The 27664-nt window shown below is 42.0% G+C and overlaps 1 protein-coding gene across 10 annotated transcripts in view; it reads right to left on the bottom strand.

The window, feature by feature from the left end:
• The window catches only part of atp11c (ATPase phospholipid transporting 11C), a 38579-nt gene extending 13352 nt beyond the window's left edge, over positions 1-25227 (bottom strand). For 7 of the 10 annotated variants that reach the window (XR_007031448.1, XM_035649676.2, XM_035649672.2 and 4 more), the window contains exons 1-11: positions 24617-25226; positions 11322-11441; positions 9759-9848; positions 5229-5309; positions 3168-3275; positions 2335-2463; positions 1748-1836; positions 1202-1252; positions 704-768; positions 510-591; positions 282-432 (exon numbers count right to left, since the gene is read on the bottom strand). Coding sequence is in view for 9 of the 10 variants with exons in the window: in XM_035649676.2 (XP_035505569.2) it covers positions 282-432; positions 510-591; positions 704-768; positions 1202-1252; positions 1748-1836; positions 2335-2463; positions 3168-3275; positions 5229-5309; positions 9759-9848; positions 11322-11441; positions 24617-24643 (993 nt within the window). In the remaining variant the exon portion in view is untranslated. Of the gene's footprint in view, positions 1-281; positions 433-509; positions 592-703; positions 769-1201; positions 1253-1747; positions 1837-2334; positions 2464-3167; positions 3276-5228; positions 5310-9758; positions 9849-11321; positions 11442-22909; positions 23011-24616 lie in introns of those variants that run through there. The other 3 variants (XM_035649675.2, XM_035649680.2, XM_047334402.1) reach the window with 3 other exon arrangements.
• Positions 25228-27664: the final 2437 nt, after the last annotated feature.

Here is a 27664-nt window from a genome sequence, read left to right as displayed (position 1 = left end):
CATTATACACATGGTAATATACTGATGCAATGCTAGCAAGACCAATTAGATATTCTTCGCACAGCAGATGGTGATCTCCGTGTGGAGCTCCAGACATGCATTACTCCACTTATTTCCCTTTCAGTCGCTAACATCTAAGAAGATGATTTGCGGTATCAAAAAATAGCCATAAGAAAGTTAAAATAAAAAATATTTTTGACTGTGTATTCTATACCCACACCTGTTTGGGCTCAGACATGTGAATCACAGGTCACTGGACACGCATGTTAATGTGCACTCACTAAATTGGTGTCCTTCTCTTTCTGGGTTTTCTCATTGTACCAAGGCTCGTCTTGTCCGGGCTTGCTCTGCCACACATACTTCAGTGTAGTGCACACTAGGGCCTTGCTCACTAGTATGCAAAGGTAAACAAGTAGGAACGCATTGATAGACCTGAAAATTAAAAAAATATCATTAGTGAGTACCAAAGATATGTCACATATTTTAAACTTGTTTACACCTTTTCTTACTTCTCCACAGCAGAGCGTTTCTGAGACTTGCCCTGGTAGTTGAGAGCCATCTTTGTCTCCATGCCAGAGTAAACCGCAACACCTAGAGAAAGACAGAGGAGAGAAAAAGAAGAGGGACTAGCTTTTTAGATACTGAGCCATCTTCACTTATATACTGTAATTTATTCCAATAAAGTCAATATCATTTGACTCACCATAGATTTTCTGAGTGTTCTTTAAAGTTGCCCCTTTCAGCAGTAGGTTTTCTGGGCCCAAAGACCTGAGCACAATATCAGTACATCAGACAGTTTAGTCAAACAGAACCTGTGCAATCCACACTCAGTCACCTTTTTTCGAAATGGAAACCTGGCAGGCAATTTAGCATCCACTCTAAAATACATAGTGACAACACACTGTATGACTGCAGCCTGGCCTTACAACAGTCCCATCGTTCGTGAGAAGGACACTGGCCTTTGTTGATATGGCCATTACAAAACAGTCAATGATAAATGCCTGTGGGAGTGGAGTGCTTTGGAAACAGTGGCTGAAGCCACGCCAGCCTGTTTTAATTGTTTAATGCTTGTTTGCAATGAATGATCAATGGAATAATGATTTGTTGGTGATGCAAAGGGAAACAAATGAGTGCTTAAACAACTGTGTTTTGATTTTGCTCTCACTTAAAATCTGAGATGGTTGTGCATGAGTGCTCTCACCTCACCGCAGGCTCCTGATTATTTGTGTAGATGTGCATTCGGCCAACAAATCTGGAACAATATCACATAAAGTAAGTCATTTGTTTTGCATATTATTCAATCTGTGAAAACTAGAGAGGGTTAAACCTGAGGTATCAACGTTCAGGCTGAGTTTATTTACTTCACCAGTACTCATTGACCTAAATAAATAGTTCAAAGATTTGGGAACCACCTAATTACTGGTTATCAGCCTGTAGACCGCTATCTGTTTTTTATTGAGGCCGAATTCTATTCTAAATGACAATATTTCAACTCCTTGCCCAAAGGGGGAGCCAAAGGCTGTCTATCGACTGAGCTGAGATTTCTACAAGTGAATAAGAATCAACTGGACATACCAGGCCCAATTTGCACCAATGCAATTATGACACCAACCAAACACGGTGTACGCAGTTGATTAGATTAACTCAGGACATTTTCAACTGGCATTGCGTTAATCCACTGCCGACAAACCACAGGCGATGCATTCCTGTGGTGTAAATCCTCTGGGGCTGAATGATGAGTGCCTACTTGTAAAGGTCAGGCTGTGGCTCTTCACACTCGATGGTGGCGTTGAGAGATTCCAGATTCCTCTCGGTATCTGGCACTGTGTAATGTGTCTGGACAAGGGGAAAAGGCAAAGAGAGACAGTGTGTGAGCTGTGAGCATGATCTAACTTGGGTCAGTTTAGTTTTCCCCTACCTATCATTCAAAGAGATAACAAAAAATCGGAATACAAAATATTCCCAGATATTGTGACAAAAAAAGGCAGCAACGCACTTTTCTTTGGAAATAGACAGAGAAAAACTTGAAGAATTTAGTTCACTATCTCTTCACATACATATAGACTAAAATTATGCAATAACAGTTGACAAAGAAACTATGAATTAATGCTCCTCTTTACCCACTTCCCTTCTCAAAATCCAAATTACAATAACATTTATGAAAAAAGTCTTAACAGTAATTAATCTAAATTTCGGGATCTATGATCTATGGTCTATGTTTATTCTTCTAGGACCAAAAAGTTTAATGAAAATACTTTTTAAAAATTGCTACCGAATCATATTGTTATGAAAAAAACAACAACAAAAAAAACAGTAGATCTTGGTGAATCTTACTTTATGGTTGGACTCTCCATCCAGACTTGCAGTGGTAACGAAACATGTGTCATCATCGCGGCTGGACTGCAGCAGAATCAAATCACAGGGAAAGGTCTCATCTTCCTCCACCTCCACAACATCTCCAACCTGATCAAAAGCAACCAAACATCTCTTGTAAATACTTTTCACCGTTTGCTTCTTTCTACTTTCTATTATTAGCACATGATTGCCAATTTCTTATTGTGGCTAATGTTTTAGCATATAATACATGCTACAACATAAATTACGATATAGAGCAGAATGAGCATCTCTGCGGAGTCTGAACACTAGTGAATATTCGCTCAGCTTTCAGCTCTGGTTCGTTCTACCAACTAAAAACAAATACGCTGGCTCTATTTGGCTTGCTCAAATAATGTTTTCTTGAGCTCTTGACCCTTTAGCACTAGGAGGTAACTGACAGTTAACTTGTGTGAGCTCCTGTGATGAGAGCAGTTGTCCACACTGACTGTTTTGGTTTTGACAGCTGGATGTTGGTTCTCAATGGAGTCAGTTTCACTAGTTGCCCTTTCACACAACTAGGAGTCATTTGGCTCATGTTAAGGATGAAAAATATTGTTTAATACGTGTTAGACATTTTGATCGAAGAAATAACCAGCACACTCTGTAGGAATTAATTACCATTACAACCATGTTTGAACATCTAATCAGTACAGTTGATAGAGCATGTTTTCCCCTGGGTAAATATTCACAAGTCAGTCATGCTAAGCTGCCAACGTCTCATCTTTAGCCATGTCTCTAAGGAAAATATTTATTCTAGTGGATCAAGCAAAGATGTGGCGTCTGAATGATACCTTGATCTTCTCACTCTCCTTCCGTATCCTGCGGCCATCTTCTAGCACTGTCACTGGGTACTTGTTCACCTCATTGTCAGCCTTGTGTCGTAGCCAGTCCTCATATCCCTATGGCAACATTTCAAAATCACAAGTGTGTCACAATTAAATCACAACAAAAAGTACAAAATCTGTAGCATCTGTGGTATATTAAAAGCTAACACGTTGACATAAGTACATAAACAGACCATATACACAGAAAAGGATTGACAGGAGCTCTAGCCAATATCAACCAAGCATCCTATAATTTTAAAATTTGGTATTAATCGTTTTGTAAAAAAGACTGCCTGCAGCAGCAGAATTGTTCCAGCAGTACAGTGGAACTGTAAACCATGAAATAACTCTGAGTCGGGTAAAAAAAGAAAATGCATGGGGCTGCAGCAGCATAAGGCACAAAGCCTAGTGTAGACTTCATAAGTACTTTAAGATAGTGATGGAGATAGGGGCAATGGTGCAGAGATGCAGAGGGAGACCACAGTGTGTGCCAAGGTGGAGCGTGAGCCAGATATCGGGATTACTGGGAAAGGTGATAGGAGGAGAGAGAAAGTCTGGTTGATTGATGCAGAGAAACAATGCCAGGTGGATAAAAGGAGGGAGGGAAGAGGGGAGGCAGTCCAAGGATGGTCAGTTGAACTATTCAGTTCACTCCAGTTGGACTAATAGGGTCAGACAGACCACCTTGGTGTCCCACTTCAAAGCCTGGCTGAAGGCGGTCCAGCGCTATCAGTGAGCCCCATATATTTACAGAAGGAAGTCCACCCACCTTTGTTCTAACTTAGAAGCCAAACCTAAAACAATACATTTAAAGCTGCGATGTGGCAGCAACAGTGTCAGAGAAACAGACAACCCCCTTGAGAATTTGTATCACTGTAATAGACTCGCTGTCTCTCTCTCCATTTCCACTCTCAGTCCCAGAGAGCCTGTCTCGACTTCTCCCCAATCAGAATTGTGCACCCGCAGAGCACATTAATACAAAACCCAAGAGAGTATTAGTCACATACTTTATACAAAAATCACAGCAAGGGAGTTACGAGGGCGGGGGGACTTATTGTGTTATACATGGAGAGGATGGATGTAATGAAATCACAGATAAAATGAGGAAATGAGGACAGGGCTAGCCTGGAAACCAGACCAATCAGTGAGCTCATGTTATTTGCTCCCTGATACACAGTTCCATCCTTCTTGGAAATGTTTTTTTGATACGATGACTGCGGAGAGGGCTACTGAAACATTTTCATGAGCAACCAACATGACTGCCGCTGATGTGGCATGGTCTGATGAATCCGCTATCAAGACAGAATTAAATGAACTTGACAGAATATTTTCTCGAACAGAAGACAACAACAAGAACAACTGCTCTTTAAGTACTTCCAGACATTTTATCTTTTTCTCTGTGCTGCTGCACTCAACTCGTTGCCGTGATTGGTTGTCGGTCGACTTTAGGTATTTTTCTCCTGTATTATTTGGGCTTCAGGTTTCTTTGTAGTATGGAGGCATGCCTCTGTACACAGGTCATACTCACATGTTATTCACTATGAACAACAGTTCATTGTCTGTTTCTAGGATAGCTGTGACATTACTCATAACTTAGATGGCCATACAAATACCCAGTGTCTCTGTGTCTCATTGTCTGTTAGTCTCTCTAAGTGAGACAGAGGTAATTGGGATATACCATTCAAGACTACAGAAGAGTGTTGTATGTGATAAGGGTAGGCGTCATAAGCTCGGCTTCAGCCTACATCTTTCCGGTCATTTTAATTTTGTTGGTGTCATTTCATTATTACTGAGTTTGTTTGAAATGGTTTTCTCTCAATTTTTTCTTAAATTGCTGTTGATTCTTTTTCAGTTGACTAATTAAACTATTAAACCTTAAACTATTATGAACTTTTTCTTCTCCTTGATGCATCGAGCATTAAAAAACATCAATAATTCTTCTTCCAGCAATTCACCAGATTTCCCATCATACAAGGAGACAATTTGCTTATTATCAACACTTGTCTTCTTCATTAGGGATTGTCTTACCTGCTTGATAGCCGTAACTGTGATCACAAAAAATAAGGGTAGGCCACTGGTGACTGGGCTGGTGGGAGTGTCCACTATCACCTGTGGAAAGAGAAAAAATAAATTTTTATAAATGTCAAGTTAACAGTCAATGATAAACATACAATATTCAAATTGAGAAGCTATGCACTGAACGCTACACATCACAACAACATCTTAGTGCAGCACGTGTGTGTGTGGTTACAGAGGGAGGAGAATGTGGTAATGGTTTAGAAGACGGGGATGGGCCTCTAAATGCAGGGTGTAGTCTGGTTCTGTGAGGCCTTTCTATTATTCATACAAAATTCTTTCATCGGTAGCAATCTTAGAATCAGATTTTGAACAGGGGGAGCACACTGTGAAGGAATCTAGCGGTACAGTTTGTGTGAATGTGTTGATTTTTTTGTGTGTGTGTAATAAGAACGAGTACGGGATCAGGGATCAGGTAATCCCAAACAGTTTAGGAACAGCACCTGACCAAGGCTCCCAGCTAAAACCCCAGCACACAAATGGCCTTGAGTGATTGTGTATTCCTTAAAACCATCATAAGTTGGATTTAGTCTGGCATTTCTGATCCTCCAGAATGCAAGCTGGTCTCCCCACTGAGCTGGAGTGCGTATTACAGCTCGCACAGACACAACACATTAAGCTTGTTGTTATTCTGACCAGAAGCATTACAAGCTTTCAGATAGAAATCAACTCAAGAGCAGCAGAAGGAGAAGTCTCCGGTGTTTTCTTCACCTGTGCTCAGACTGAGAATGAAACAAACCTGCTGCTCGCCCAGTAATCACAGAAGAAACATGAGCACAGCTACATTCTGTACACACACACACACACACACACACACACACACACACACACACACACACACACACACACACACACACACACACACACACACACACACACACACACACACACACACACACACACACACACACACACACACACACACACACACACACACACACACACACACAATGTACAAGGGCAGTGAGCTGCTAGCCTACCCAAGCTTTACTGTGATTACAATTAACTGAAGGATAAATCAATTACAAGGCAGAAATGGAGTAGTGCGCATCGATCGCTTAGAGGACTGCAAATTCAGACGAGTCTGCATTATATTTGCAGAAGTTAGCAGTCCGGGTGAGACAGAAGCAAAACTAAAATTTCTGCCGCAGTAGCCTCACGTGTCGCGTGCCAGAGGTGAGAGTACTCGATGCTTAGAAAGAGCTGTGAGTGTACATGAGGATGCTATGCGGGGCTGTGGAGTAAACACTGCACCTGGCACACTGCTATAGGCTATGGAGCTATTTGATTATTGAATGCCTCTTGAGAAAAGCTCAGTTTACCCCCGGTCATGGTTAGACCTCCACCGTTTTCTCATGACCACATCTCCCAAGTTGAACACTCCAGGAATTACCCTGGAGGAAGGCGATGGATCACTTTATTTTTTTACCTACAAAAACAAATCGCTTGCATCTCTTGCAGTGGATTCAAATGTTCCTAATCACAGAAAAAGATAAATAGCAACTACAGGAAGGACTGAAGACAACGTGTCCCTCTGATGCCGCAGCCAGGCGGCCAAACTTTAGAGAATGCGCCACAAAGCCGCCTTTCAGTCTAACTGTTGTTTGATTTTTGATATGTCTTTGGCACTTCTATGACAACTGTTCAATAGAGGACTATAAAAAGAGACAAATTATGATGGTGTCTTTATTTTGGTATCTGTTCATAAACAGTGATTCTAAAAAAATAAATCTCACACTACAATTGCTTATTAAATCAAGGATAGCCATCATTTAGGCAAAAGAGAGCTGGTAATAAAACATCACTAACTTACCCTAAATAACCTGTTTTATTCAATACAACTGGTGAAGAAGCTGCGCAAAAATGTTAAGGCATTAGTCTTATAATGGTAGGGTAATGTAATGCTTCTCCACTTCTGCCAAAAACACACAGTTCTCCCAGAGCTTGTCTTTCCAGGTTTATCTGTGCTGATTCACAACAATCACCGCCAAACGTTCCAGATGGTAAACTACCTTCACTCCTCTGCACCAAATGAAAAGTGAAAAAAAAAAAAATCTCAGCAATAGGAGTGAAATGTGTACTGCTGCTGATGTGCTGGTGTGATATCGTAGCAGCGGAGCAGAGCAGCGGAGCAGAGCAGCGGAGCAGAGCAGCGCAAAGCCCTTCATCTGAGCCGGGAAGTGTGTCAGAGTGAGTGACAGACAGCAGGTCCCCGGGCTCCCAGGGCAGCACTGTGGGCTATTGCATCCTCCAACCCCTTCACCCTCTCATTGCCCCCCCACCGCCTCTCCTTTTCCCCTATTGCTCTCTCAAAGCGCTCTCTTCCCATTTGATCAAATGCAAGCAAAGACATGCAGGGCTATTTATAGGAGAGTGGTGCTTTTTTATTCGGCCTGTGTCTATTTGTGGCACTCAGAAGTACAGAGGGCTTCCTGGCTGCTGACGTCAGCAGAGCAGTGCTGCAGAGAGATGGGGGGAATGTGAGAGAGAAGGGGGGGGGGGGGGAGACAGAGAGAATGAGAGCAAATGACACAGAGGAAGACAAAGCAAGGGGAAGTTGACATGGTGAGTGACATTTGGCTGTTGGAAGAGCATTTGCATGAAGCCTCTCATGAGAGAGAAGGTTTATTTCTAAATGAGAGATGCAAAATGAGCACACGCACTCTGTGTACCTGTTTTTTTTTTTCTCTCTCTCTGATATAATAGCGGGCTGCACAGGAAAGACTGAGTGGTTCAGATAGGGAGCCGCTCAAGAGAGGCTGGATTAGTGGAGAAACGCCAAACATGGTGCAGCTTGTGTAAACACCATCAGCAAACCCAGGACACCCACTGAGTCATACATTGCATGCACGAGCACATACACATTCATACAATGTGTTCACACACAAACAGCCTTGCACTGCCACACATCCCACACTGATAATCCTCGTGCTCACACACAGAAATAGGCTGCTAGTGATGCAGCACTTGTGTCCATCAGCTGAAGATAATACAGAGAGAAACCAGACACAGAGGAAAACAAAGGCTTTAAATATTGGTGGAAACAGTGATAATCAAATTTTTATATTTTATTATATTGATATCTTATTGATACTACACATTACCAGTACATCTTGAATCAATTTTATCCATTTATGAGGAACTATCTGATTCATAGTTATTGGAATTTTGTATTGATTTGAGTAAAATTTAATTTCCCAAAACAAACACAATAAGTTAAAGATGATTTTGACTGATTTGTTATCTTATTTTCTACAGATGTTGCAGTAATATTATTATGAATTCTTTTGGCCACGATCATTATGAAAATTGTGACAGCCCTAGTGGAAACACTGAACAGAGGGAAAAATAAACACTGCAATTGATCTGCTATTGACCGGAGAATAATGGAATTACTTTGTGACAGCTGCTGTCTGATATTACTCTCTTTGTACAGTGCTCCGCTCCACTCTGTGAAGTCACTCTGTGAGTTGATTCTGTCAGTATGCAACTGAAGAAGGCAAATCCCTTCAGGGCAGGCCCAGCACGAGCACCTGTTTACACTAGTGGGCTGTTAGCTGCCATAGTTTAGGTTACAGCTAAAAAGAGAGAGGTTTGTTTCCATCTACATGGATCAGCATGGAGGAGAGGAGAGGAGAGGAGAGGTCACTAAAGAGCACAAAGCAGGGGAATAAAGATGCCAATCAATGCATTTTTGTCAGGGCCAGCTCATAGTTTCCACCTAGGGCAGCAAAGACACATAACATTAGCTAACAACGACAGACACACAAAGAGAGTTTTAAGATCACCAGACAAATCTGGGCGGGTCTTATTTTTTCTTTTCAGAAAATTAACAGATGCAAAGACGATAAAAGATATTTCCATTAAAAAACATTATAAATTATAACATTATATAAAACTTTTGTGAGTAAACATTAAAAACAAATCTTAAATACAGTTTTATTCATTCAACCCTTTAACCAAATTCTAGGAAAAATCCTCATAAACATGTAAGATTTAAAAAAAAAACTACATACACAGAGTCCAGGTGAGAATAGTCTTAGGTTCGAAAATGTAAATTGACAATAACATCAGAAAATTTACAGTTTATTTAGAAGGTTGGACCTTTTGTAAAAAAGTCCAATATGTAAGTTTAAACATTATTATGTATTTACATCATGTGTGCGTATAACCTTTTACATTCATTTTTATCTTGCCTTAATTTCCTACTTAAACGCATTAATCTTAAAAACCCATGTAAGACAGCAAAACTGCAAAATGTTGAACAATCAAGGGTACTTCAGCAAAGCACCACTACATCTGTCTCTCAAGAAAACTTCTAAAAGAAACAACACACGCACACAAACACCGCTCAAGCCTTCAGGGAAGCTGTGGCTGCTCCAAATTCACAGAGAAAACAAACATCCATGAATTCATTGTTTGACAATGATAAACAAACTGTTATCCTTGTTTGGTTTGAACACTAACAAAGGCTCTTCTTACCTGCACCAGGAAGATGATAAGGAAGTAGAAATTGGCGATTCTTCTAAACTGTTCAAACAGGTTCTTTGGCAGAAAGTTCCAAACGGTATACTGCGTTGGGGGAATAGAGAAAAAAAACATTCAGGTAAGTCACACAAACAGGTATAACACTTTGCTTTTTGCTGCTCTCTGTTGCATTATTTCTCCATTAAGACCTGCTGTTGTTCAGCCGCACTTGGGGAGGTTAAAGGAAGGACGGCAAGGGGAGAGAGATCAGAAGCGGTCAATATTCACACACTCTTGGATATGTGTATTCTGTCTGAGCTAAGGAAGGGGAAGGGGAAAGAAAACTTCAATAGCTTGGAGCCTCTGTTCTTTGTACTGTCCATGGAGATGGCCCCTGGGGGACCACAGGTATTCCATTGATTCAGATTAGCGATTTATCCATTTCATTTGGCTCCCCTTGTCGCAGAGCCAATGAACTTATCAGGCTGGTAACTGTTTCTGTGCATGCTTGCGTGCTTGCGTGAGTGCGTGCGTGTGTGTTTTAAGTGGCTGTGACTGCAGATAACATCAGGGCTAAAGCAACACTTTCATCTACTTAAATCCCCGGGAGACGACTCAACAATAACCTACTAGCAACTTTGTGCCACAAAACAAAGTAGCAGGGTGAAAAACACAAACGCATACACATGCATTCACACACACTTAGCCACACACATTCACAGAGAAACAGCAATAAGGCACTGATTATGAAAGGGAATGTCTGCATGGGGAGAGTGTTGAAATGCAGCGGCAGCAGAATGACCCATCTCATTTTGTCAGAGAGAAAAGAGTGGAAGTAATGAGAAGGGGGGGGGGGGGGGGGCAGCGGAGTGTGGTGGTGTAGCAACGAGAGCAAAAGAGAGGAGAGGTGGAGATTGGTCATTGCAGAGTGCAAAAGCAACAGGATGATGGAGAGCTGAGGCATGGGGGATTATAAACCCTACAGCCGGGGAAATTAAAGACTGTTTACCCTGACATACTGGCATACTAGGCCGCATCCTCACTGGGACCCTCTGCACCACTATAAATCCAACAGTTGTCTTACTCTCACACTGCTTCCTTCTCTTCATCACTTTCATCCTTCATATTCAAAAGCCAGCCAGCACTTGCCCAAGCCGGCTGCTGACACAGGGCTGAGGAGTGACATTTGGGGGGGGGGGGGGGGGGGGGGGGGGCAGTCCATCCATCAGAGCCCAGGCGGAAAAAGACCAAATTGCCCACCCTACCAGTACATTAATAGCACCCATGAATTTCACTGCCACAGCCAGTGACAGACAAATAATCGTTGGAGAGTGAAGACAAGCATGTGGACAGGCAGTGGGAGGAGGCATACAGAAAGAAAGACATGGGAATGCTCAGGATTTCTCAAGAGTTCATTGTGTCTTACATGTGTTAGATATTAGTGGAAAGCTGCCTGAAGGCAGCTAAAAGATTATACACGGTGGAGCTGAGAAACAAACGGGCATAAGAATTTTAATCTTGGTATGTGGCCGGCTTGAAGCCCTGGTGTGTACGTGTGTGAGAGCGTGTGCTTCTTACCTTGGAGGACACAATCCTGTTATCACAGAACTTGGGTGGGATGATAGCCTCATTGGGGGAGCCTGACCGATGACCAACATTGATAGTCCTACTTTCTACTCTTCTCTCATCACCGCCAAACTAGAGGGGGAGGCAGCAAGGGGGGGTTTGGACATTGGAAAAGAGAAAGGTGTAGAGATAAATGTAAGGAACACTTGGTACTTAAGACAGTTATTAGACTTTGAAACAATCCAGTCAGATCCAACAAAAAATGTGCATCATACTAAATTAAAAGAATTACTTTCTACATCAATCTGAATCAAGGGGGAATCAATCAGTGTTATTTCAGATCCAGCAAAAAAACAATGTTCACAAAGGACTCGTTGTGGTCAAAAGAAAAAGGTCTTAAAAGGGTCTAAATTCCACTCAGGAGTCAAGAATTAAAAGATTAGTTTCTACTGTGGCGCAGAACATTAGAAAGGCTCGAAAAGCACTCTACTAGAAAACTGTTGAGCAACAGCCAATAATTCAGAGGAAGAAAAAAAGTGGTGACTGTACAGGAAACATAACTTAATTTCTTCTCTCAGGTGGTCACTCGTCAATGATAAGCAAGTAATAAATGTGGGCAGCCAGGACAAAAATGCAGTGCTCAGAATTACAGGGTCGCCTGTGATGAAAACACACACATATACAGTACATGTATCTATGCACACACAAGCCTAATGTCTGAGAGAGGTAGAGCTTCAGTAGCAGGATCTAGAGCCAGAGGCTCACTGCAGTCCCCCCCTAATATTAGGTGGCTGGAGCATTCCTCTTCCATAAATGGTAGGTTAGGGTGATTCACAAAGGAGGCCAGGAGAGTTAGGTTGTTGTCATACGGGAGCTCTCCTTATATAAATCTTCAAAAACAATAGTATAAATCACAACCCAAAAAGGCAATGAGGAACGGCAGACAAGAAAGCAGCGGAGCATTGCTCATTGTGGGGTCTGTAGGTTTTAAGGTGTCGACCTCAGTATCTTAAAATATTGTATGTTGACACGATATTGTATGTTGTTGCCATATTGAATAAAGTGACTTCCTTTTCTTAATAATTTAGAATCTGTTTGCGTGGAACTGAGGCTGTTCACAACAGCAGGAATATTTTCCGAACCCTTTAGGGGAGGGACGGCCCCTGAACAGAGCGCCCACTCGCGCACTGTGATTCTTCCTGAGATATTTCTGCTGTATTCTCACATGGGCTCACTTGTACATTTTCCGGAAATGTAACTAGGGGACTGGCATGAAAAGTTAGGGAAAAATGTCAAGACTTCAGTGCATGTCTAAAAGCAGCTTTTGTTTATGCATGTTAACTCAAATCAGCCCTCATACATTATATTAACATGCATCTTGGGGGATCCGATCACAAGTGGGCAGCTCTGAGTACGTCAGTTCACATCTGACATTAGAATGTGTCTCCATACGTCTCAAGTGTTTTAGCCAGTCTGACTATGATAGATGGGTCTGTTGTCAGTGTGTGTGGATGTGTGTGTGAAAGAGAGAGAATGAGAAAGAGAAAGAGAGGGCGGGGCAAGGAGGGGCTGAGCGAATCAATGCACTGCAGATTTTTACTAATTTGAAGGAATAGAACATCTGTAGCAGGCCACAAGATGTCAGTTGAGTAGCCCAGGACGCTTTGCATTCACACTGCTGTGTGCAGCCTGATCACCTCCATGTGTGGTCTGACTGGCTTTCAAATGGGCCCTCATTGCATCTCGGGTGCGTTCACACATCTGTACTTCGAGTCGTCCACTTGTGATCAAATCACCCAAGACAGATGTTATTGCCAGATCTGAACAGAGCCAACTGCACACAAGCACATACCAGATACTTATGTCTTGAGGAGGCCAAGTGTAGTCTAGAAAACGACGCTGTTCTCTCAGAGACCTTAATTTTGTTTAGCGACATCCCACATGCAAGGAATCTTAAGTCTTAAGGTGGACAACCAGAAGTGAAGAACCCTACCCAACTATTATTAAATGTCCTCAGATACAGTAAAAGCTGTGCGGCTATTAATGTCTGTAAAATGTTAAGGTTATGCAGACATGGGAATCGGCTTTTTGCAATATAAACATCAGCGGGGGGGGGCAGATTACCATGAACATCTGATCCTGGACAAGTGCCAGGGAACGAGTGAATTATGACCACCTGCACGGCAAGCTGCCTAAAGTCTGTTGCTGACAAAAGTTTAAAGATCAAAGAATAGCCTCCAACACTTAAAAGGCTAATTCATGCATGTGGGGAAAAGTACAGTGAACTCCAGTTCACTTAATAATTTGCCTCTAGTTAATGGTCCAAAGGGCCAATTTTCCTTGCCTTCAAATTTAAATATTTACAATCATCTCTGCAGTCCAGACCAGGAAAGGGAGGCTTACATAACGCCGCCTTATGCAAAAGCAGCCACACGTCAAATCTACCACCCCCTACTCATTCGGCACACGCTCACACTCCTTCAGCGCGACGGACAGACCTGGCTGCCAGAGGATGAAGGGGGACTGAGTGGGCGGAAGAAAAATTGCAAGGGAAAGAAAGTACAATGGGATCCAAGGACACAAACACCATCAAGGTTTGCTATTTCAAACAACAATCAGCCCCCAGGAGGAGTGAGTGCAGTGATTCTGGGTGTTATTCATCCTCTGTGTACTCTGAAAAATGCCATTTACAAGTGTAATAGCAGGATTCCAGATGTGCGATACAGCAAACAAAGTATAAAACATTAGGAAACAGTGCGGTGCTAGAAAACACAAGTATTTACTGTACAAAGAGCTGTGTAGACAAAACATTAAATGCAAGTACCTAAGTAGCCTTGAGTCAAAGGACCTGCTAAGGGCTCTGGCATTTAGAGTTACAGCTCAACAATATTAGTTAGCAAGCTTCCACTAGTGTCAATTCACCTGTGCGCATCTCATGAAGACTGATTATGCACAAGAGCCATGCTAGGTTGCAGGTCTATCAAGGAAACAGACATGAGTGTAGACTAAGCAAATACTGCTGCACTACAACCTACATAAGTAAGATCTGGGTGCCCTTAATGATTTTGAAAAAGAAATGTTGTTCAGCTACAGAGATATACATACGTCATGCTTAAAATGAGATTCTATATAAAATGGGTAAGTTGTCCATGTCCTAGGGTCCGAAAGATAAGAAAAGAACTATTGAATAGTCATTGATTTAGAGGCGCATGTGCTGTAAAACATAATGAGGGTCAGACTTTGGGGCCAACTTCATTTTTGAGCAGGTGCGTGATGGAAATGCTCATCTCCAAAACAGTGGGCTACATGCCACATTGGAAATGCTAATGTCAGTAAAAATAGAATGACTGCATTATCTTTACCTCATTGTCAAAGGTTAAACAAAGCCAATTCAATGCCAACAGTGTTTACAAATACAGCAAACGCGGCCAAGAGTCAAGTGCCAGTATGTCAATACCAAAGCGGCTTTATCCTTGATGTAAAAGCATCAGTTTCAAAACCTAAGATGGAGATCAATGAAGTAAACTTCCAATGTTCAGTTGAGCTAAGGTTTAATTGCTCAGTCAGAAATAATGGTGCATTAGAGAATTGAGTGTGCCTCAAACTTTTACATTAAATTATGCTCTAAATTCATTATGCACACATTGTGATATAAGCCCCGGTTGGGACAATGGGGGGTTAGGTGCCGCACTGAGAGCGGGGGAATGTAAGACTGCCTTCAGTCACGGCCAAAACTCCCAATAATGACTTGGGTCGGATGACACTGCGTCCTGTCACACCATCACACTATTCACCAACTATCCCGCTCCCGTCACAATCTGCATGCTGTTAGCTGAAGAGACACGCTGGGTAACCAGAAAATGACAAGGCCCTGTACACTAATACAATCTACCACAGTCATCTACAGTCATTTTCTAACAGCACAACCTTTGTGAAAGATTTGAAGAAATATTTTTAAATTATTCTCTAATGCAATGTACGTTACAGTACAAATGCTTGTGTTTGCCATCACTCAGTGTAAAGAGCACCATTTGTCTTTCCTGGAAAGACGGGGCATCATATCAGCCTGAAATATGGGTATGGTGATAGATGAGTAATATAAACTAGAACTCCTGCAACTATCAATTATTTTCATTATCAACTAATCTGCAGGCTTTTTTATTCATTAATCAATAAACTGTTAAGTCTATCTAAAAATCTGTCTATGTTAATATAGTCAACCCTAAAGGAGGCATGTGAAATAGTAATGAATGTCCACCAACAAAATTAGGTTTTTTGTTTTTTTTTCAATAATCAAGGATTCAAAAAGGAAAAATAACAAGAGGTCCTTCGCCAGACTCCTGCTGGTCGGCGCTCGGGCCCTAATTAATTGGCTGATATTATACTAATTATTAAACAAATAAATAAATATTAATTGAATAAACTACACAAGCAAATCAAAACTAAGTCAGATGTGGTGGTATTAAGGGAAATCTCTTGTTGGGATGACCCATGATGTCATGCCATAAAAAACCCAAACAATTTCTGTCTTAATTCTTGACGATCACCAGTCATCAGCGAGTCCCTTGAGTTTTTAAACCTCTTTGGTCACATTTCATCATGCAGGTTACAGCAACATGCAGCAAATCTAGTTTCCTTTGACATCGTGCTTTGTCTTTGACATAAACATATCGCCATTTATGGCCTATAAGTCTCTCATAGAGCTCCCAGCGCAGTAAGTCGTTCTGGCCCTCGGGTCTGCTCTGGACAACAAAATTTAGTCGGATGCTTACATCTCTGGCTTTGAAGCTTGCCATCAAGGTTTAACTGAAGCTTGGTGTGTTTGGTGTCAAGTGAGTTAATGTGACAGAATCTCTAAGCAAACTGTAAATAAAGATGATACAGTTATGTGTCGAAGAAAGAAAAGGCTAGTGCAGACAGGTGTGAAAGGTAGAGCCAGTGATATTTACCCTTACATAAACCCATTTTGTGGTTAGAAATAATCAATGCTGTAAATTGTGCAGAAGCAAATTGAAAAAGGTACGCCCAAACTAATACAGTCGGTTAAGTTTCCTTCTTATTAGTCTGCTCTTGTGGTTTTGTAACTTCAGCACAGAGGACGAAAACACCAAGCTCGTTCAGTACAGAAAGCTTAGGAAAAAAAATCCACTTAGAAAATCTACTTAAAACACATTTAATGAGGTGTGAGGGAGCTGTGTGAGGAAGAGAGATCACTGGGGGCCGATACTTGTGCTTTTTTATGTCCTGCATGTATACTAATAACACTGCACTACACTGAACACTGCAGATTTGTTGTTAAATCCTGGTTCCCATTTGACCTTATAATCTATTTCATGCAATTCTCTGGGTGAAACCAAAACAAGCTGCATACACTCACATTTCTCATAAATGAGAAGATTGGACTCCGTGTGCGTGTGGCTCACTCCTATATCATTTACAACTACTTCACGATATCTGCTCCTACTGCATCTTATCTACCCTATCAGGTTTTATGATGTGGCTCTCAGTTTAAGTGGATTCATCACAGGTCGACCTTATCTGCTATTGAGCGCACAATCTATTAGCAGTTTCCTCACACCACATGCAATTGAGACCATGAGAGGAAAGCCCTCGGAGAAGATCTATGGCATTAAGTAAATACAGGCCCTAAACACCAACTTGTAGTCTTAGAGTAATGGAATGAAGAAAATTAACAACCTCCAGTTGAACCCGTTTCGAGAAATGTTGATGACAGCTGTAAAAAAAAAACAGCCCAACAGCAACATAAAAGTGGCCATCATGAGCTGAGTAGAGTTGAGGGATGAAAGTTTGAATGCGAGGGGAAAGTTGCAGGCATTGAATCAATGCTATTAGTCACCGCAGAACTCTATAGGGCACTCGCTTCTTTCATTCTCCCTCTCTCTTTCTCGTCGGACCGCTTGCCCATCCTCTTCCAACATGCTCACTCTGTATCACTTATTGTAAGTCTCCCAGTTTTGATTACCGATCCAACAGTTACTCGCCAAGGCAGCAGAGCATGTACAGAGGCTACAATATCTTTTGAAGGAAATACATCACAAAGACTCATTCACATCAAACGAGCGTTAAACGTTTGTGACTACAATGACTTATTCGTATGTAAAGTTCTTAATTAGTTCTTAATGACAGGAGCTAATTTGTCTAATTCATGAACACAGAGCCTTTGTTATATCTATTTATTTTTTTAAATAATTCTAGTCACGCAAAACCTCATTTAGTCAGTTTATCCCATACAGTAGGACTATGTCTGAGAGGAAATAATATAAAATATTTCATACTATTATGGTCACTGCATCATTAGGTTAGAGTGACACTCTTGTTCTTTCCTCCATATATGTAATTATCTTAGAACTATCATTAAGAGCTAGCTGATGGTACATCATCATCAGTTCATCTTCAAAACTGTTTTTCGGTATGGACTGTATTTATATAGCGCTTTTCTAGTCATATAGACCACTCAAAGCGCTTTACAGGAAAGTCAAATTCTAAAGTCACATTCACACACATTCATACAGCGCTGCTATTTACCACGCATTTTCCTGTCACATTCATACTCATTCATGCACTGTCGGAAGAGCCGTCAGAGGCAAGTTAGGGTTAAGTGTCTTGCCCTAGGACACAACGGCATGTGTACTGGCGATCGCCAACCTTCAGGTTGGTGGACAAACAGCTCTACGTCCTGAGCCACAGCCGCCCCCGTGGTATGGGCAGCTACAGAATTTGTTTACACTTGCAGAGATGTTTGAAAAGCAGGAACAAATGTTCTTTGCTATTCTTGTAATTTGAAGTGGTCTTCATATTTCATTCATAAATGTAACAGCTGATTCCTGAATCATCCACGTGTTTATTACAACTGAGTCACCTCATTTAATGGAGATGGCTGAAAAAAATATGTAAATATGAAAAGGTGTTGTTGAAAAAGAGCCAGCAATCACGCTCAGATGAAGCTTTTTAAATTTTTAAGATACAAAATTTGTTTAAGATATCTCCCAAATGGAGATTTAACTTCTTTTTTTTAAATATAACTGCCACCACGAATTCTGGTCTGGTAAGAGAGGACTAACAAGACTTATTGTAAACATTGCTGTTTCCAAAGTTCCATATTGCTTTAATATCCATAGCATAATTGTGTCACAGGTTAAAAGTGCACCGTGATAACTGAAACGATACAAGCAGGATGCTGCGGACCTCCACAAATAGCAATTTAGCTAACAAGTAAAGCATCACTTTCAACAAAATCCACATTAATATTCATTAGCAACACAGTGTTACACAAAAGGCTACCAAATGACGGAAAAATAGAGTCATTACTTCATAGTGAAACTGTAACAGGAGTTACCTCCATCATGGATTCACCGACACTCTACAGACCCCATATCAGAGGCTTCTCTCCCCTCTGTCCGCTGTTTGCACACAGTCATGAAAAGCCCCACAGAGTGACAACAGTCCAACTTGAACTGAGGGCTGATGCTAAGGAGCTGCTGTGGATAGGAAAAGGCTCATTGTTCTACTAAAATCCCTGCAGCTGTACAACACACAGGGTGTACTGTACCACGGGCTGGTACTGGCCTACATTACACTGGGTCGCTCAACAACGGGGAGGAGGGACAACTCATGTAGACCTCGCACTGGGAGCTGCTTCCTCAATCATTTAGCTGCTTCAAAAAGCCGCAGACACTTGTGCTAAATACTTTTTTGCCATGCCTATGGTCTACTGACACCTTTTCAAATGTCTGCCATCTAAAAATTGACACTGACATTTTGTTGCTAGGTAACTAGTGGTCATGAGGTGAAAGGACTTCCCCCAAACTAGAGAGGGTACAACTCATTTGGTTTGTGTACAAACTGCAAATATTCAATGCGAAACCTGTGAACCCTGAGGTGACTCAGCCTCAGCTATTATTTAACACCAAATTGAAAAGGGGGGGAAAGGTGGAAGTCCCCAAATATGTTACCACAGGAAATGTGTAAGCAAGTAACACAATGCTGAGAAAGGGTCTGTGGTCATTTTACATAACTGAGACACGTTGTTCCTCAAAGTAGGGCCTTACAAACATTAAACATCCTCCTCTTGTTGTTTTTATTTATTATTTGTGTTTATTAGTGTGAATGCAATTTTGAGACAGTCCCTGAGAATTCTGTGTCTCCGTCAAAGCACATTGTAGAGCGTTTTTTAAATGTGCTATATAAATAAAGCTTATTATAACTTTTATTATCATCATTATTATAATTATTATAAACAGAAGACAGGAAAGTAGCCTTAACTTCAGGGGACAAAACAGAATAAGTTTATTTTCACTAGGGCAGGTGAATTTTAACTGGATTGTAGTCTTGAAATACCCATTTACTGAGGTTTTGGTTTTAAGAATAACACGTTACTCCTTCTTTAGTTTGCACTTTGTCCCCATGGCGACCACCCTCTGGACAAGTTAGCTTAGTCAGTCCTGGAGAGTATGACATTAGAAGTGCATTATTTTTTTAAGGCTCTTGAGGAGGAAAAACACCACACTTCTGTATCAGGACCAGTAAAGTGAGCACATTTTGAGCTGCAGCCTAGTCACACTTTAATCTATAATTGAAGAGAATTTAAAGTGGTGTAGCCATAAATGGAGTATGACTTTTCCTAACAAGTGCACACACTCTCTGTACTCAGTTTTTGCATGTGTGATTCCACTACTTAGATGAAGGTGCGTGTTCCGTGTAGCATATGGGTTGTAACTTAACTAGGCAGCACAACACTGCAATAGCATCCAGCCCCACTCCCCCGTCTGGCAGCGAGCCATGCAATAGAAACAAAAATGCATTTACAGTGCACACTAACGCTGACAAGCTTTAAAAATCTCCATCTCAGCTACTGTCACACTGATGACATTATCTTTAATAATGTACCAGGCTACACTGGCTGTAACTGCTATTCAATTAATTATCCTGAGACACTGCATAGGGCAGCAACAAGACTAATGGCAAAAATCAATGTGGCCCTTTCCTTCTTCTGCTAGGAGAGCATGTTTGATTTCAGTTTGGGTTTCCTCACCAAGCGCTTCCACCCACTGAACTGTGGCAACTTTAGAAAGGCCCATTTTTCTCCCTTTGACTGAACAACCCTGGCTGCTGACGATAGGTAGGAGTTTGCCGTAGAGATAATCATTGTAGACTGTTGCTCAACCGGCGTGTTGTGGGTGGGAGGCATGTTCGCATGTCTTTCTGCGCTTGTTAAATCCCTACATGGACTTTGCTGTTACCCTATCATTTCAAGTGATGAAGTAGGATGACCACACATCACAGATGCTGCCATCTCCTATTCTCACTCCGTGCTCAGACACACAGAGAGTGAGACACAGACAAAGAAGAAAAAAAACAACATCCCCCCACACATCTCAGCATTCTCTTCACATCTCACTGAAATGCTAGAGCTGGAGCATGGCAGAGAAAATATCTGGATGAGCCTTTATACATACATGGATGACAAGGATGCATTTTGAATTCCACTAGCCTGGTAAGGATACATGGGTCAGGAGAGGGAGGAGCGATGTGAGGAGAATTCAAAATAAATGAGGCAACCTGAATTATTTAGAGGTACAAACTGAGAATTCAATCTAGGTTTTAAAAGGAAGTGGGAAATTGCCACAAAAATCTATCCATGGTCCCCCCCTGTATCCAACCTGAACCACCCACTCTAATGTTACTAAAAAAGAAGCCTGACAGAGTGTGTGCATTAGGTGGAGATAGAGATGGAGAGGTGAGAAGAGGGAATACGTCCACCCCCCTGGTTTCACTCCAGTTTCTCAGGGTTTGAGTCACGCAGGACTTTCCTCACTCCCACACTATATTCCATCACCTCGCTTTGCTACAGCCAGCTATTTATTTTTTTCCCTCACACTGCCTCCCTTCACCACCCTGAGTGTATTTATTATCCTGCTGTGTGTTGCAGATTATCTCCTTTGGCTGGGTTACCGTCCCTGGGCATAGTGCATGAGACCAGACGGAGGGAGGAAGGAAGAGAAAGAAATCAGCGTATGCAAATCTGTTCGCCAGCCTGTTAACAGTCCAAGACTGATGGCGGCCAAGCTGCACAGCTCTGATCAATACGCATCTTTCCTAATCAAACGGGCCTGATAAATCAAATGGCCCAACATGCCTTGTATGGTGTGTGGCCTTCAGATGCACTCTTACCCTGACAGCTCACCCAAGAGTGACAACTCTGTTTGACGGCTCTAGTAACTCATCGGTTGATAAAAGCACCTTAAGTGTTTCCAACTTCTGCCAGTTAATGCTCACAGATAAGAATAAAGAGAAGCAAGACTGACCTGAATGCAATACAAAAATGTATCAGGGTAGAAAATAATGCAAAATGTAAATACAGTTATAATAAAAGCACCAGATAATTCACATTTGACAGTGAGTGCAAATGAACGCTGCATAATAGACTTATTGCCCCAATACCCCAGAACAAGTACAAAAATAAGGTACTTCATTGCTGAACAAATATTAATATCTTTCGTGAAAAGTGAAAGAATATTTAACTATGTGTCTTTACGTTGACAAAGTTAGCATAAAGAGCAGAGGTGTGAGGTGTGTGCTGTGTGTGTGTGTGTGTGTGTGTGTGTGTGTGTGTGTGTGTGTGTGTGTGTGCATGTCAACTTTGCCTGTGCTTCATCATGTTGGTGTGTGCATGCAGGTTTACACAGGCTTGTGTTTATCTGACTTGTGGTTGCCCTCTGCTGACCTGGGAAACAGGTTTGCAGAGCTCTGGGGTTTCCAAATGAATTTGACGCGCAATTCTTCAAACCCCTCACACAACATTTTCCGCCAGGTAGGGGCCCGTTTACTAGAGCTTTGGGTCACACTCAAGTAGAGACAGATCTGAGTCTGGTAAAAATCTCAGGGCATCAGCCTGCAGGGCGAGGAATAGATTGAAGAGAGATGGAGTGGAAGGCAGAGGGGCAGGAGGGGAGGCTAGTAAGGAAGAGGAAGTAAAATATTTTCTCTACGTAGGCCTAAATCTACAACCGAATTACCATGACAGAGTTACAAAGAGAACCCCCTTCTAAGCCATACTGTTTTATGACACCGGTCTAATATTAAAGAATCAGAATCTAAACAGACGCAAAAGCCTGTAGAAAAAAACAACAACCCTGACATGTTACACTTTCACACAGGAAATGTGAATTGCAACTTAACATTTGACTTATTTTTCTAAGGCTGCCAGCAACTAACAACTATTTTCAAGACCCATTAATATGCCAATTATTTTCTCCACTAAATCAATTTGCTAAATAAACTGTCAAAAAATAAATTCCAATCAGTTTACTACCACAACGGACAGAAAGGCAGCAAATCCTCACAGTGTTGGACATCTTTACCTGACAAAGGGTAAAGATTGTTTCACCTTTTTACCATTTTAGGGGCTACACTCTATTATCATATAATCCCAAAACAATGCAATTCTCTGTCAGTGTGAGATCACTTTAGCGGCGCATGATTGTACTTCACTGCTGATCACAAGAAGGATTTGCTGAAGCGGAACCCTCGTGTGTGTTTTCAACCTAGCTAGTGAGGAGGATGAGGCCCTGGTTGCTTACCATGCTTACAGGCTGACTGGGCAAAAGGTGTTTTTCATGTGCTGGTACCTTTCTCCTCGCAGTCAAGGCAGGGCTCCCGCAATGAATACTATCACATTTTCACCAGGCTCCACCTCTCACAGATCACAGTGCTGCCTTTAAGTGCTTGAACGAAGATCAAAGGCAACTGTGTGATTTCGCATTCCTGTCAGAGCATTACAACCTCTGGAGAATCCCCCCCTTTAAAAAGAAAAGCCCTGCCCCACTCGCTCCCACAACCATCTTTAATGATTTCCCAGAGACACACTTTGGGTTTAGTGGCACAGAGCACCGTAGTGGGAGAGTCAAGTGAGATGCAGGAAGCCTCCTTTGTGCCTGGTATGTGGCAGTCACTCTCTTCCAGTCTCTTGTCTTTCCCCCTCTTAATGATGCACATGTACCACCCATGGGCAAGGGGAGGGCAGTGCGAGTCAGGAGGCAAAGAGGCAGAGCGAGAGATAACGGCACTGTGTGCATCAATGACAGCGTGGCTGGCTGCTCTGCAAAAAATATTATTTACAGCTCACACCGAGGAGAAATTACAGCAGCAATCCTCGCCACAAGCAGAAAAATCAGCTGACCTGGCAACACTCGAGAGACCAGGAGGAGGGTCAGGCACTATAATTATTATATTGCTTCTCCTTATTGACTGTCAGTATCTATACTTCTCAGATAGCCTGTGAGGGATTCAACCCACTGGTGACAACAGATTACTGATGCGTAAGAGGGCGATAAAAAAAGCCAGTAAAGGCAGTTCACCATTTACAAAACCCGGCCTTGCAGATAGTGGCCCCATTTTCAACCAGCTCACTCATGAATGATCAATAAAGGGCAATAAAAACCAATGGATGAACTTAAAGGGGGGCAAGCATTAAACTGAGCAGTCGTGAAACTCGATGTCAAAGCAGTTTGTGTTGGAAAAGGACCAACTTATTGTACTGAACTGACCCAGTGGCTGAATGCACAGGAACACTGGGGGGGGAGGAAGTTAAAGTAGAAACTGCTCTTATGCACCATAACGTGGTTTACAACTTATTTCCTTTTACATGAATTGATTAATAGCGTAGTGTATTATTTAAAAAGGGTCTGAAAGCCCAGGGTGAAGGCAGTGACAAGCCAACACCCTGAAACACTGAGAGACATTACAATCTGAAACAAATCCACAAACGTCGACTTTAAGAAACATTTGGGAACCAGGAGAGAAGTACCCGACGTCTCTGGAGACAGGCACGTCTATGAATTCATTAGTTTACAGGTGGCCTGGTGCGTTCACCGTCCACCTGATGGCTTGTTAAAGAAGATGAACAGCAGGCCTGAGACACTACAACCCCCCGTGAGGGTGTAGGTAGTTTAATGACCGGCTCGTGACTTCCTGGGTGGTGTAGTTAGCAGTCAGCTCGAACGACCAGAGCCCCGAAGGGAGACAACAGCTGTTCCGTGCGGTCGGGCAGTGTGAAGTAACAACAGTTAGTTGCATGCGGCCCTGGTTTGAGTTTCTCAAGAATCTACGACCGCGGGGAATTACTGGAAATGCCAGCCTCCATTGTTAAACACGCAGAGCCACGACATATTAAAAAAAAACGTTAGCAAGACAAGCTGGCTGTCATTAGCTAACTGAGTGTGTGTGTGCGCGCGCACGTGCGTGCTTGTGTGCGCGCGCGCGTGTGTGTGTGTGTGTGTCACACATACCAGACGGTTCAGTCTTCTCCGTAGCATCTTCTTGTTGATCTCCCGTCGTGTCGCAACGCGGGTGAACTGCTCCGACGCCCGCGGGCTCTGCTTCAGCTTCTGGCGGGGGAGTAACTTCTTCACATGTAGCTTAGTTGAGCCGCTAGCTCCTCGGCTATCTGTCCTCTACTCTAACGTTAGTTCTAGCTACGTGGAATGCCGCAGCGGCGCTACATCGTCCCCATCTCGTTTGATTTCGCCCCCTTCGCACCATTCGCATCCCCCCCACCCACCCTGATTTTTTTTTTTTTTGTCCGCGTTGCGGCGGACTAGTCGCGCTTCCCTCCGCTCGCTCCTGGAACGGTCCCTGACATGTCGCTCTGCGCCCTGTTGCTGGGACTCGTACGACTCATCTGTCGGTCTGTCTCGAGTCCGCCTCCCGCCGCTCGCCCCCGGAACCTGCGCAGCGACACACGCCAACGACTTGCTTCTGTTATTTCGGGTCCTCTTGTACACAGGTCCCCGCACCCTCACCTCCCCTGTCAAACAGTTTCCACTCCCGCGACCAGCAGCGACCCACAGACGTTCCCACGTTCGCAGGCTCCACCCGGCGAAGGTGCGGCGACTCGCGCTCGCGCTGCATTGTGGGTAATGTGGTTTAGACTGCGAACTACAATCTTTCCCATTTTTTTCCCCCTTGCATGAGCCATAAGAGAGAGGAGCACGGCAGGGGAGGAGGTTTGTGACTGCACTTAGAGGATTATTGAGCATTGAATACAAGCCTCATGTACATTTCTTCTCTGGGTAGAAGATGCAGAGGGGATTTTCTATAAAAGAGCGATGGATAATAAGCTTGAGCTGGATATTATACAAATATATCAGCACAGCCATAAGATGCAGCTGTTTTCTTTACAAACTATTAAGTCAGTACACAATAAACTTACTATACACAACACTGAAGCCTATAGGATCCTATAAGACTAATACTCGTGTTTTTTAAAAGCCTCCTGCACATATACAGACATGAAGTGGATACTGGAGTTTTGAGACATGCCAGTCCAAATGTAACTATGTAGGAATGTTAACACACCAAAAATAATATTGTAATATGATCTTTCTGTTTCATCAATAATCCTTGACAGGTTGAAGGGATTGGACTATAGCTTCCGACTCACTGAAGAAATAAAGAATTGTGGTTTTGGTACTTCTTATCTCTAGCTTTATGTAAGCAGGGTGTATACCTCTGCTGTTTGGGAATTTGAGTAATGATTTTGAATAACTGAACTGATGGTGTCATCAGGTTTAATGTGCAGATGTAGTAAAGTTTGGGCTATTGTGGGAAACATAAAAATGCAGAATAAAGTGAAATCCTGTGGAACAAAGAACAGGAACATGTCCCTTACAACTGAGATTAATCATTTCAAATGTTATACTGAGATAAACGTATTATAAAAGATAAAGATGCTAAATAAAATGCCGAAGCCATTTACTACTATAGGAATGGTCGCATTGGTCACTTGATACAGGCAAAGGTAGTAGGCCCATAAACACAAAACACGCAATGAGAGAAAATAAAACAACGCTTAATCTACATCCTGTGATTTATGGGGACATCAAGGTCAAAAAGGATATCTGATTCTCTTATGGTTTATGTAAGCTAATTTGTATTTTTGTGTCTCACTGCATGAATCACCTGAGCAGCTATTTGCATGTGGCACCAGGTTTGAATTTTGTCCTCATTGACTTCCTTGCTGTAAATTAGATGTGGTCATTTAAAAAAACAAACGAGTGGAGTACGAGAGGAATTGTATTGAGGTTGCAGGAGAGAGAAAACAAACACATTCAGATATTATTCATGTAAGGACAACAGCTCAGTGAGTTGAGGTCACTAGATGCCATGTCTGTGTGTGAATCAATGTTCTGTACCATAAAAGAACTGACACTGGATAATCACAAAGTCCAGGATGTTTTTGTTTTATGTCCAGTGGAAACCATTTCTGGTAAACCCGACAAAAAGAGCACATGATCACATCTTTACCGAACTTTTTCTGTGACAAAATTGACCATTAGCGGGTCATAATCGAGTCTCCACTCAGTACAGTTGTCCCAAAAGGTTATTAATTAGGATTTTTCCATTGTATTTAATTAATATGACAGAAGGGGAGATAAAAAAAAACAGGTCTTATATGTCTCAATTGATGGGAGCAATTTGTACCAATTGTTTCAAAGGTAAATATTTGAATTCTTTGACCCGAAACCTGTAAAACCCTGTTACCTTGTTAAAGTTAAGAGCTCGCCATATCAGTGGATTTGCAGGTCCATTGTGGTTGCAGTGTGGTTTCAGGTTGTATGAAATTGTATTTCTCAGTAACATGAAATGAGGAAGTAACACTTTACTTCCTTGCTGTAATGCAGAGAACGGGTTCAACCAGAGAATGGGTACAACCAAGGACAACTTAAAGTTTTCTACAATTGCATTGAGTTTCATCTTTGACAACAACAACACTGACCTAGCAGTGAGTGATTATACTGCCTTGTATCTAATCATATTCACGCCAAATGACCCATGACCAGTCACAGTATTATCAACATGTAAACATTGCATGTCAGTAAAGCATGTCACTCGACCCTTTATTTAAATCTAAGGGATGAATATATCTATATATTTATTACAACAAAGGTCACCAGAGAATGCAGGATCTTTGTTACGTCACTCCATTAACATTAGGCTGTAGGTTGGACTCTATCGCCACCTTGCGGCTAAAAGAAGACGTTTCAGCCTTTCTGATGATTTACAGAAAGGTCAAAGCACTGACTAATTCTTGTGTATTTTTACTTAACACTTAGTGTTAATATACACTAAGTTATATGGGTATTACTCACACTTATATATGTTTTATCTTAATTCATCACCCATCTGTGTACATATATAGATCCATATGTAAACAACTAGTTCACTACTGTTGTATCTACATTGTTATTTTAATTTTATTTGTTTTCTTCACACGTGCTTTGGAAATTTAAACTTCTGCTGCCCATACCAATAAAGCTGCTCTGAATTGAATTGAA

This window comes from Scophthalmus maximus, chromosome 9, assembly GCF_022379125.1.
Source record: "Scophthalmus maximus strain ysfricsl-2021 chromosome 9, ASM2237912v1, whole genome shotgun sequence".
Taxonomy (NCBI): domain Eukaryota; kingdom Metazoa; phylum Chordata; class Actinopteri; order Pleuronectiformes; family Scophthalmidae; genus Scophthalmus; species Scophthalmus maximus.
Note: the sequence above shows the minus strand (reverse complement) of the source record. Positions and strands in the feature narration are given on the sequence as shown.